Source organism: Stegodyphus dumicola, chromosome 6, assembly GCF_044657685.1.
Source record: "Stegodyphus dumicola isolate Sdum_Otavi_A_Nest chromosome 6, ASM4465768v1".
NCBI classification, from domain to species: domain Eukaryota; kingdom Metazoa; phylum Arthropoda; class Arachnida; order Araneae; family Eresidae; genus Stegodyphus; species Stegodyphus dumicola.
Genome location: NC_140773.1, coordinates 57,236,304 through 57,250,144, shown reverse-complemented (window position 1 = coordinate 57,250,144; position 13,841 = coordinate 57,236,304). Strand labels below are relative to the sequence as shown.

The 13,841-nt window shown below is 31.3% G+C and overlaps 1 protein-coding gene across 1 annotated transcript in view; it reads left to right on the top strand.

Moving 5' to 3' along the window:
* The window catches only part of LOC118192977 (GPN-loop GTPase 2), a 36,533-nt gene that overhangs the window by 9,368 nt on the left and 13,324 nt on the right, over positions 1-13,841 (top strand). Inside the window, exons 2-3 of the mRNA XM_035364009.2 lie at positions 7,249-7,575; positions 8,721-8,883. Of these exons, the coding sequence (XP_035219900.1) occupies positions 7,255-7,575; positions 8,721-8,883 (484 nt within the window). The 5' untranslated portion in view covers positions 7,249-7,254. The remainder of the gene's footprint in view (positions 1-7,248; positions 7,576-8,720; positions 8,884-13,841) is intronic.

Below are 13,841 nucleotides of genomic sequence, written 5' to 3'. Positions count from 1 at the left end.
AATGCTCCCGCGAAACCAGGCCCGGGCCTCGAGTAACAAAAAAGGTAGAAAAATGAAACATAACAAACTAAAAAAAACTGGTTCAAATGGTTGCAAGCCTTTAAAAAACTCATAACATCCAATTTTAAATCTCCTAACTACCAATGTCCACAATACTTTTATTTTTATTTATCACAGTCATAACATCTTGTGAAAATTTCAATAATTTATCATATTTCATTTGTGTTATATCTAATCCTGTTATTCCATATTTTGCCCTCACCCCCTGGGTAAGAGTACATATCACAACAAAATGTTCCGCATCTCCAATAAGATCACATTTGAGGCATTTATCGTTGCCCTGGAGGTGGAATCTCTTTAAATATTGTGGAAATCTTCTATGGCCTGTGATAAGTTGATTCACATCTATATCTGTATATGTTTTCATTTTTCTATTTATTTTAAGATTTTTTAAATAAGACTTTCGTCTTGTTGAATTTTCCCACATTTGATTCCGTTGTTTATAATAGTAGTCTTTCATTTTTATAATCATTTTCCTTCTTGCCGGATTTATAATATTGTAATCTAAACCATTTCCCAGGGCAGCCTGTTTAGCCAGTGTATCCGCCCTCTCATTACCTAGGTGACCAATATGAGCTTTTATCCAATGTAATTTTATATAATGTCTCTCATTGGCCTTGCGATATACTGACTTTATTTCTTCTATCAAATTACATTTTGGCTCCGGGCTGGAGAGCGCCGTTAAGACAGAAAATGCATCCGAATAAGTATGTATATAATGTCTCTTTGTTAAATTTTTATCTACCCTATACAGAATTAGTATCATTCATTTTCAATTTTATGGAGTCTTTTTCTAAGCCATGAAAGTAAACAGTATAAGCTGCACCGACGCCCCCTTCAAACCCAGAGCCATCTGTATAAATTTCTATTTCACCCATATTTGGTTCTTCACAATCAAAACCAACACCAAACACATTTCTTGGGTTAATATCAATAAAAATTGGATATTTAATATTATCTGTATAAATTTTAAAATCATCATATACATTAAAATCTTTATGTATTTATCAAAAAATAATTGTATTAAAACTGTATTAAAATTAGAGAACTGTTTTAGCGAACAACATATCAAATACGATGTAGCATTATATTTGAATTTGCCGCCTACAAATGTTGCTGCTCGGGGCAAGAACCCCTGCTTGACACCGCTAGATCCGGGACTGTCACAGACCATTATCAGTTAATTATTAAAATTTTTAATACAGTCAAAAGTCGTTAATTCGGATACCCATAATCCGGACCTCAAATCTACAAACTTTCTGCACATGCGTCGCGTTGCCGCATGCACATAGGCATTTACGCACGTGCGTAAGACCTTTACGTCTGCGCATATGCATGTGCGCATGCACATAATACGTTTGCGCATGCATGTTTAATGTCTAACGGACAGTATAAGCTAAAATTATCTAATTATCTATTTCAGTTAATGTTGCAGATTGCATTGTTCCTTAATCTTCGAATTGGACCCGGCTTATTATTTTTTACAGACTGTTAGAGCAATTTTATAAAAGTAAGCTTGAACTTTCGAATATGTGAAATAGAATTTTCGATGCTGGAGCTCCCAAAGGATCTACAAAGCAAAAGTATGTTTCGATGTCCATCAAACAAAAAGTGGAATTGCTGCAAAAAATGGATAAAGGCATATCCTTTGTTTCTCTAACCATTCCAAAATCTGTTTATCAATTTCACTCTGCTCTGTGGGGGGGGGGAGATGCCGAGGCGCACAATGAATTGGAAGTTGATCTGTCAGCACTATCCTTATCTTCAGGGCAGAAGCTTTTATTTTATTTGCTTATAATTCCTTACTAAATCTAGTATTTCATCTCGATGTACTCCGTCTTTGATATGATTTAAATCAAATTCCTTGTCATTATAATTCGCTTCCAATAGTGAAGAAAGTGACACAGAGATTATTGAAAACGAAAAAATTTCGATTGACAAATTAGTCGGTATTCTCGACATAGCAATTATAGGACTTGAACAACGGAACTTTGTAACTGAACAAGAAATTATGTCTGTTTGTAGAATTAAAGAGAAAGTATTATCACATAAAATGAAGCAACTTAAAGAACTTATATTGAAAGAAATGTTTAATAAAGTAAACAAATAAATATTAAGCTTTTTTTTTTTTTTTTTTTTTTTTGTAAATTTTGATACCCTTTAGATCATAATTGCTCTTTGTTTCATAAATTACGGTTTCATATTTTTAATTTTATAATTTCTGCATGCCATTTTACCAGATTTAAACTGAGGATCTATAATCTGGAAAAATCGATAATCCGGAATTGCCGAAGTCCCGATGAGTCCGGATTAATGACTTTTGACTGTAAAAATCATACATACACACAAAATTGGCTCAGAGATCAAGTATGAAGAATTTTTTATGGAATTATATTTTAAAGCAGAAATTATTTATGAATGCATAATATTCACTATTTCTGTTTTTAAGCAAAATTATGCCAGATAATTTATTCAAATCATGTATGAAAATGTGCTATAAATGAAACACAATTTTTTGCAAGTATAATTAGTGTAAAATTTTTTACAATTCAAAATAATTAAAAAAACAAGTAATATTAATTTATCCATTAAGGTATGTCTGTATATCTACACAATATTTGCATTAATTAATCTAGAAAGCAAGTAATGTTTATGCACAAATTATGTGTCGATTAGAAGTAAAGGCTTCATCTTCTACATAGGATATAGTGATAAAAAAAAAAAATATTGATACCCATAATCCGAATACCATAATTGTAATATTTATTGTAATATTTACATTGTAATATTGTAATATTTATTGATTATAAATTATTCTGAATTCTTCAGTTTCTGAATTGAGGTTCTGAATTTCTCAGATTACAGTCTAATACTTTAAAGTGCTCAGTACAAGTAAGATTTCAGAAATTCAAAGTATTGTTTCAGTAAAAAGTTTAGATTACATTTTAATATTTATTCACGATAGTGCCTCTATTAAGCTTGGAGCCCCACAACTGCAGTGTTGTGGAGTCCCTAAACCAGCCCTGCTAAAACAAAGTCACTTTATCTGCCAGGAGAAATATAACATGATTTTGGTCTTAATAAATCATTATTATGATACTAAGACATTAGTTATATGGTCTTAAGTGCAGCTGACTAACAGCCGAGTGATAAAACCATGGAACAGTGATAATACAATTCAGGCTGTAATTCTGGCAAATGGGCTGTCTGCAGAACCGAATTTAAACATGATAAGGCCTTAAGCTATTTGAGATACGAGGCCCTTTATATGTCAGTTATACTAAATTTTAATAGTATATTTATACTATATTTTAATTTTTGGGGCCCCCCGATGAAAGTGGGGACCCTAAGCTATAGCTTGCATAGCTTGTACGTAAATCCTGCACCTGCTGGCTGCCATTAATAACAGTTTCATAGTTTGCCATTAAGTGTTATGAATATGATCTAGTTTCCCTTAAGAATTTTTGCATGAGAGCATTTTTACTCTTACTCAGATTGACCCTCATGTGCTTTCCCATAATCTGTAAAATCCAGTTCATATTTAAAAAGTGAAACAGAAACAATGATATACATTTTAATAAGCATAATTTAATTCCTCATCCCAAATTTTTCCATTTTCATAAAGTCATTCTATCACAGCCTTCTGTGCATCATTTTCTAGTGTTTTTTTATGAAGATAGGTGTTGTCACATTATTCAGAATATATTATACTTGTACTGGATTGTAATTACAAAGACGGTTTAGTGTAGTAAAATTAACTGAATTGTAACATTATTTCATTTACCAAACATAACATAACTGCAATATTTTTTGTAGTCTTAGGGAATGGCTAAATATCATTTGGAAAATGCTGGTTTATAGACTTTTTTTATTCATATTTAAACAAAAAAGCCTAATTTTGTTTGATGGTACCAGTGAGTGTACATTTTGTTTGGCAAGAACATTTATATGATTTTCTCTCCAATTTTTATTTTTATTAAAGTTTATAGAGTGGTAGAGTTTGGAACCCATTAACAAACCTATTGAAAAGTGTGTGAATTATAATAATGAGCAATGTATGAGAATAGGGATCAGATGTGCCACAGAGATCTTGCATATGATCACTTACTGTTTGAAAGCAAATGAAATTAGAAAAGAGAGATTGGCTGTTTCTAAAACCAACAACTGTACATACTGCAAAACGTTTTGACATGAGAATCAAATTGAAAATTCATAAATTATGATGTAAAGCAAAGTTTTCAAAGCAAATTGAAAATATACATATTGCAGCTTCATACTGCAGCATTTAACAATAAATTTTTTAAAAAAAGTTATACACTCTTAGACAAAAAAAAAAAAAAAAAAAAAAAAAAAGACGACACACCGAGAAGATATAAAGCAAATGGGACACAAATTGATATGTATACAGGTTTCAATGGAAAATGCAAAATTTTACATTTTGGCTGCCAATGAATGAATGGTTGTCGCTATAGCGCATCTGATCTGCACAGCTGGCAGGATATTTAAGAGGAGAAATTACGATTCCAGGTCATAAATTCTTCTCGAATTTCATTCCGTGTACTCTGGTAGACATTAACTATGCCTCGCATACAGGTGCGCAAACGATATGTGCAGATGCCAGAATTTGAGAGATTTCGTATAGTTGGGCTCAAAAAAGCCGGTTGGTCTTATCTCCGAATAGCTCAACATTTGAGCAGGAGCGATGCTACTATTAGACGATGTTGGCAGGAATGGGTGAACCATGGCTGCAGACAGCATCAAGAAGGAAGCGGTAGGCCTAGAGAAATGGCAGAACGTGAAGACCGAGCAATCATCAGAGCGGCACTCACTGCCCCAGATGCATCATTATCATGGATTGTACGTGCAACTAGTGCTTCAGTGACCGCATGGACCATTTATAATGGCTCGCAGAAAGGGGGTTGAGGTCACGGTGCCCCTTGCATCGACTACCATTGACCTCTGTACAACGTCAAACCCATTAACAGTGGTGTCGGGTTCATTCGCACTGGAATGTCACTGACTGGAGTAGAATAGTCTTCAGTGATGAGTTCCGCTTTGAACTGATCCCCGATGACCAGCAAAGGCGAGTCTGGAGACTCCCTGGACAGTAGTGTGATACCAACCTGACTGTATTCTGACAGACAGGCCTGATAACCAGGAGTGATGGTCTGGGATGCCATTTCATTTCATAGTAGGACCCGTTTGGTTGTGACACAGCACAGCTGTTTGTCGATGAAGTTCTAAGGCCCGTTGTGTTGCCCTTCATGTCATGCCACCCTGGGATTACATTTCAGCAAGATAATGCCCACCCCCACACTGCACATGTTTCTACTGCTTGCCTTAGTGCTTGCCGAACATTACCTTGGCCAGCGCGGTCGCCGGATCTCTCTCCTATTGAGCATGTTTGGAGCATTATGAGCAGGGCCCTCCAATCAGCTCGGGATGTTGACAATCTAATGCGCCAGTTGGACAGAATTTGGCACGATATCCCTCAGGAGGACATCTGCAACCTCTATCAATCGATGCCAAGCTGAATAACTGCTTTCATAAGGGCCAGAGGTGGACAAACATGTTACTGACTTTTTCACTTTGTGAAGCTCTATCACTTCAATAAATCGTCCAATTTTTATCAAACTGTAATAGTTTGTTTTTCTGTACATTTAAATCACTTCTACCGATTTTCGTCCCATTCAGATAACTCCTTCTTGGCGAGTCCCCCCCCTTTTTTTTTTTTTTGTTTTTGTTTAAGAGTGTATATTTTAATTAAAAGATTAAAAATTTTAAATAGAATTTTTACTGATTAATTGCAATGGAGAGAATACAAAGAAAATCATGGAACAAAAAGAGTTAGAATAATATAAATTAAAAATTATCATATCGATTAGGATGAGCATTCAGAGGTCTTGATGAAGATTGTAATTTAAGTAGAAGAAGAAATTATTTAATATGCTTGTAATACCTGAATTAATATGGTAGTTATATGAAACCAAATTTAGTAAAAATAATAACTGAGAATGAAGAAATGTGGTACTTCTTATTTCAAGTAGCCACGTCAAAATCGAAATATTAGTTAGGAAAATTGGCAAACTTAATTGCCAAATTTTTAACTTGCAAAGTATTTTATTTTTAAATTGTTTTATTATATTTCTGCCACCTGGATATCATCGGTTCATTTCTTCTTCTTTTTTAAATCTAAGATGCTTACTATTTTTAATTTATAATTTGATGCAAAAAAGAGTAATTTTTTGTGATAGTATTAAGTAATAGTAATTTTGTTATATATATTACATGTAATATATTTTATTTTCATGCTTATTTTAGACTGCAAGATGTCATTCTTCTGTTAATTTAGTTGGTCTGTTAATTAAGTGGTTGCTGGGTCAGAGATGTCAGTTAATAGAGAGGCCGAGTTAGTAAAGGTTCTGTTGTATGTGTGTTATACGACATTCTTCTCCTACCTGTAGCCATAACAAATTATTTTTATTGTAGGATTTGTAACATTTGAATTATACAAATAATTTGGTGCTTAATATCGTTCCATTCACCATAAAAGTTGGCTACCATCAAACCATGAAATTTGGTAGATATCCTGCCAAATTTGTGCCATTCATTCCTGCTTAATTGTAAAGAAACTTATGCCCCTTTATTTACTAAACAATCAGCATTCAATTCAATTTGTTTCTACACTTTATAAAAATGTTTTCGTCCATTTTCTCTATTTTATTAGGCCCTCCTATTTTATTGAACACTCTGTTTAGAATGCTATGTATACACACTTCCTGCACAAAATTGTTTCACTCTATTGCTGTTTTATCGGCTATATTCATTTGACCGTGCCATGTCCATAAATACGAACCTTTTTTGATGGTAGGATCCCATAATTTTCCCCTTGTTTGCTGTTCTGTAGCAGGCAGGTCCCAAATTTTAATAATTTTTTTCACAATCCAAGTTAAAAAAAAGTACAACAGTAGCAGATAATTTATATCATAATTCATAAAAACAAAAGATGGCACAGTGAGAATCAGTGGAAGCTACATCAAATGAAAATGCAGATGTTATGAATGTCATGTTACATTACGCATATCCATAACTGGCACTAAATCATATGATTTCATGATCAGTGGGATAATACATAAGTACTAATAATCTTTTTAAGGAATGCACTGACATAGACTTTTTTTTTTTCAGTAAGAGATGCAGTTTGGACAGCTTGTAATTGGCCCACCTGGATCAGGAAAAACTGCTTACTGCAAAGGAATGAGTGAATTTTTAAGGGGAGTTGGAAGAAGAGTTGCAGTAGTAAATCTTGATCCTGCTAATGATGTTCTTCCATATGAAGCAAATGTTGATGTCTCTGATTTAATCACTGTAGAAAATGTGATGCAACGTGTGAAACTTGGACCAAATGGAGGCTTAATTTATTGTATGGAATTTCTGGAAAAGAAAATTGATTGGCTTTTAGATGAACTCAAAAAATTTAGTGATTGTTATTTTTTATTTGATTGTCCTGGCCAGGTAAATATTTTCTTTGAAAGAAACTGACATTTTATATTTATTAATTATATTCTCTGTATATAAATTTTTCTGTGTTTTAATTCTTGATGTGTTATTTCAATAGGGAGGAATTTTAATTGGTAAAATTGTACTGTCTTGAAGATGCAGGCTATCATAAAAGTGTTACTGTTTTGTTTTTAAATAGCTTTAAAAGTATATAAATATACATATATTTTTATGAATAGTTTATTTTAACATTATAGCAATGTGTGATGTATAAAATAAATCAAATAACCATCTGTAGGCACAATATAAGTATAATCATATTCTGTTTCAACTATATGTTCTTTTCTTCTTTCTGTCTTTATTTTGTTTAACCCTCCAAGCGTTATGGGTTTAGTGCTGAAATTTGACAGTTCCTGAAAATGTCATGAATAAATGGTATTTTCTTGAAACATTATCAAAAAACGGCTCTGTACTTTGATTACTTTTCTTCCATTATACATCCAACCTGAAATCAGAAGAATTAAAATCTAGCAGAAATGTTCATGTATAATGAATATGAAAGCCACCCTTCTATATAAAATTTTACATCCATAGCACTGAGAGAATTAAATGTTGAACTACCTGGTTGTATTCAGATTGTTTGTATATATCTTTAAGTATCCCCAGAGAAAACAATGTAGAGAAATAAAATTAATAAAATGCAACAATTTTTTGGCAAAATTATTCACCCAAGAAACAGTTGTAAAATTTTAACTTTATTACTTACTCTGTGTAGTATACTTTCTTGTTAGTACTACTCCTAGCCTGTCTGATTCAGTTCAGGGTGAAGAAAATTATTATTTTCTTATTCCTCTTGCTAGAAAAAACCACAGGTTTAAAACAGATTGAAATGCAGTCCAAAGTTTTATCAGTGTAGAAAATTGTATTTAAGATAGTAATAAGAAATTCTTTTTCATTATTAGAAGCAAATTTTAATAACTAACATTCATATTGAAACACTCTAATGATATCTAGTGGTAAAAATATGAATAAAATTTATTTGGATAATTTTGTAATTCACAATAAATTTTTATTTTTTTTAATGACACATGAATATTATATACTTATCTGTATTAATCTGTAGGTTAAAATATTTTATACTTATTTTTATTATTTTATAGGTTGAACTTTACACTCACCATAAGTCTATGCAAAGGATTGTGTCATTTTTACAGAAGTCAGGCTTCATGTTATCAGCAGTTCATTTAGTTGATTCGCATTATTGTTGTGATCCTGCTAAATTCGTTTCAGTTCTGCTCACTTCACTTTCAACTATGTTACAAAGTAAGCATCTAAGCTCATTGTCATCATATTTAAAAGTTTTGTTCACATGTTTTATAGAGTGCAGAAATGAATGCTGATTTTAAAGAAAGAAATATATGCTTTATTTTCTAACCCTGTAAGTGGCATTTTTTTTTTTTTTTTTTTTTTTTTTTAAATCTGCTAGTGAAAAACTGTATTTAAACAGCATGCACATGTTAAGTTTGTGCAATGAGTTATTTTAGTCTCTATTTCTGTAAGCTTTCATTCATTAAGATAATATACAGATCTTTAAGCAAAATAAGAAACCAAAATATTTTAAATAATAAGGTACTATATATTTAATAACAAGAAATTTCATGACTGGATAAAGGTGGTCATGCCACTTGAGGGGTTAATTTAACTAGCTTGCTTACATGGCTAGCCATATAAAATAGTTATTATTAAAAATATATAGTATGTAATAATTTTTAAGGAATTCAGCTAATATAATTTCATTATTAAGAACTCAGTTTATTACTTTTTAATTGCTTAATTTGTTATAAATTAAATTTAAAAATTAAATACCTTGTGCTTTTCTGAATGGTAACATGCTGGTAAAGAAAAGAAAGATGTTTTTATTTCTGGCAGTGGCAAGATATTATTGTGTGTGTATGGGTTCATAGTAGATTTAATGCAAAGAAAACTGATGATAACTTGATAAAATTTAATTTACCAAGAGAAACAGTTCACAGCTCTAGAACTTTCCACAAATATAGTCATATAGCTCTTCACAGTATTACAGGGTACAATCAGTAGTTGCACTTCAAAGTATTAAAACATTAAATGCACCACAATGTAAAGCATATTCTAAAAGGCAAAATTCTCTCAGATATCTCAATACTTCAGCTTCACCTCTGAACTAACAACTGAAAACTGAAGCTCTCATATAGTTTTCCCCCAGCTACTTAAAAATCTCTTTTACTTCTCGAAATTACTGGAAGGCATATGAGGGCCAGGTACTGTTATAGCTGCATAGAGGATCAATTACATTTATTGGTAAAAGTATATTTTAGGGTACCCCTTGGTGAAACTTGTCGATTTTTGGCAGTACATGGATACCAAGTTTGTGCAATGCTTTGACTTGTTATTTTGGCTTGTGTAGCAGCAATTTTTGGTGAAAAAATTGCCACTACGCAAGCCAAAATAACAAGAATTGCACAAACTCGGTATCCATGTACACATCGACCTATTTTCACTTTAAAAAAAAAATCCCCGAATTGTACAAACTATGCTTTATGCACTCCCTTGAGTTTTTTCATGTACACATCGACATATTTTAACTTAAAAGTCAAAGGAGCACTCAATTCTACAGTAGAGGCAAACAAACAAAAAAAAAAAAAAAAAAAAAAAACCTCAATAAGTTGCATTTTAAACCAAAAAATAAAATAACACAAAAAAGGAAAAAACCTGTTATGTATTTTAGCACTAAACAAAGCAAAAATCCCCTTACCTTATTTAGAAATTCGTTCGTCTTCAGTCTGTGGCACACAAAATTCCTTAGCAGCATCCAAAAACTTCCTAAAATTATCTGAACTACAATCCGTATATCCGCGTCGCCACAGAAATTCACAAAAATAAAAGTCAAAAATATACTACGTAGTTCCGGACTATGGCTACTAAGTAAAACTTCATTTACACAATTAATTCACTCAATTAATCCACTTTTCCCCTTTCCTTCCAAATCATACAGAAACTTCAAATTAATCCTACTACATTCAGCCGTTGTACCGTCTAAACAATGATACAAGCAATGTACTTCCTAAGCAACACACACCACAAAACAATTTGCAAAACATCCCATGATTCAAAATTTCCCAGAATGATTACGTCATAATAGGGTTTCCATAACATTGAACTACTCAGGTTACCATAAATGATACAAGAACTTGGCGAAAAATGAAACAACAACTTGGTGATAAATGAAGCAACAACTTCACGATAATACAAGGGGTACCTTAAAGTCAACTCTAACCCATTTATTCAGTTACAATACACATTACGGTGATACAGGGACCAGACCAAAATGTCCTGAAGTTTTGCGACAGAAATTCGTGGTCAAAACCATCGCCACCTTGCTGATATCTCACCAGATTAACCAGACAGATATTTACTCAATGCTAAGACTTGCCCCTTTATTCTTATCTGGCAAAGCTTCACTTCTTTAGATTTTCATGTTACATTATACAAAAAGATACTACAATTTCACTAAAATTATCTACTTAGATACAAAATTCATAACAATATTGCTTTTAGATAGCCTAGTGCGCAGGGTGGCCATAGCATGGCTCTTGCAGGTGAATAGTGGAGCTCTTATGCAAATAAAATATATGTGTGCAGTATGATAAAATAAAACTACTCGTTATCCAGAAGAAAGCAATTAATTTATTTCTTTTTAATTAGTAAATTTAAATGGATCAATGTCCTAACATATTTATTTTGTTCCATTTCTTTTTAGTTAACCTTCCAGCACGCGCACTTGGCAATTTTACATAAGCGTGCGCATGTCGTATTTTTACGACATCCGTTATTATACCGTTTTTGGCACAAAAAATGACAGAAATGAGTGAATATTGATGATAAATTTGTTAAGAAATAAAATATTAATCTTATTATTGCAAAATACAGACGATATCACATTCAAATATAAGTAAATTATTTTCAAGTTCTTATGTTAGTGAGATGGAAATACAATGATGTATTTCATTATAGAAAATTTTAAATTTATTATTTAATAGTTATATTTTAAAATCGAAGCTAATTTTAATATTCATCAAAGACAATTATAGACAATAAAAAAGGAAAACACTTGGTAGAAAAAAAAGTACGTTTAGCATTACTTACTTCTGTAAGGAAATTTACTTCTTACTGGTTACAAAAATGCACTTTAAACTAACTTTAATGTTCTTATTTATTTCCAAAAAATAGAAATAAAAGAAAATAAGGCATGGAAATCACTATTGTTCTCCCATCCAAAGGTTTCTTTGCCTTCCTTTTCTTCATCAGATAATTCTTGAAGAATCCGAGCAAAATCAGGTGGTTGCACGTTTTTTTGTCATGAAAACTGATATAAAATTTACAGAGCCAAATGTATTCCAATTAAAATAATACATGGCAATTAATAACACAAAATTACAAAATATATGAGGAAAAAATATTTTCCGAATTTTAAAACAGGATCACTCGCATGTCGTAACTTGTATGAAAAAGCTGCCATGTAGCACAAAAGCCCAATTAAAAAAAAAAAAAGTCAAATGCCTTCCTGTTGGCACATGATGTGGGGAAGGGTAGAAAGGAGGAATAGAAATGACCTTCAGACGTCTCAGCTTTGATATGCGAAATATGAGCATTAAAAACGGAATTTGTTGTAAATTTTGCGCATACACACGTGCTAGAAGGTTAATAAACTTAATAATATTATTAAAAAACATAAAGGAAAAAAAAAAAAAAAAAAGAAAGAAACTATTGGGCTGATTCTATCAAACAATTTTGTACAGAAAATCACAAAAAGTGAAATTTTTATAGCAAAATCTTTAAAAATTTGCTTGCAGATACTTTATAAATGGATACAGAAAGAATCGGCAGAGTTTCTGAATGATTAATAGTGGTAAAAACTAAATTGAAGTTAGCAGAACAGAACATGTGTATAATGCATCAGAACTTTATAATATCATACATAATTTGATACAAGTTAAAAATAATGTAAAAGGTCATTTGATATTCAAAGTGATTTGAACTGCCTTAAAGAAATTTAAGGCAGTTGGGAACTTTTGAAATTTCTGTAATATCTGATGACAGACATAGCTTAGAAAATGATGTTACCTTTTGAAAATTTTAAGAATCCATAAAAACTCTAGGTGTTAGCAATTTTCTATATTTGGGAAAAGCATACATACATACAGATTCTTTGTTATTTAATAATAGAAACTGTAAATGCTTAAGGTATTTAACATATTATGCATTAAAATTTTTATTTGTATTAATCTGATATTTTATCCAGATGCAAGTTTATGTGGTTGTGCAGATCAGCATTGCGAAGTCGAGTATTCCATGGGATCCTCAAATTTAATTCATTTTTTGAAAAATAATCTATGTTTTAATAGGAGAGGTGACTAAAATTTCAAGAGAGATGTGATGCTACAAAAAATGTTTCATTATTTTATTCTAATGTAAATTAAATCTTAAAAAGCATAAAAATATAAAGTTGCTGTTATAAATTAAAGTAAAATTAATAAAAATTAAAGTTTATTACTCACTGAACCCTTACAACTATTAGATTTTGTTTTTTGGAGAATCCTATCCGAACCTTAGAAAATATATCTTAAAAATATTCTGAAGGATTTCAGATTTTAATGGGTGCCCAAAAGGGTTTGTTAAGTTTTTTTTTTACACTATCGCTGAGCTCGTAGTCTACCAATCTATTTTTGCAAACATTCCAGATAAACACTTATTTTTTTGGTCTTTTTAGCTTTGTTATTAAGCATTGTGTTCTTTGCACTTACACAACATACAGTTGAACAACAAAATCACAAAATTTTTAAAAGCTGCATAGTAGCATATGTTTAGAATTCCCGATGCAGTGTAAAGTTTTGGCATATATTTTTATATCTTTTTCAATCTTTTCTCACTTCATCATATCAGTATTCAGTTCTCTTAGTAAAATGGGTAAAAAAAGTTCTTTTATCTTTTTATTATTAACTTTTTATGTGTTAACTTTAATTACTAAATATTGCAAAAGTGGCAAAATCCTAAAAATGAGAAAGTATATAATGATTTTAATCAAGCTAGTGAAGAGTCCAGCTAGTGTAATTTCATAAAAATATTGAACACTTCCAATTAGACATCTCATGGTTTTAATACATGTATATTTAAAACAATCACATTAAAATGTAGGAAAAAATATTCTTAAAACTATGTTTATTCTTTTTAAATTGCTTAGTTTA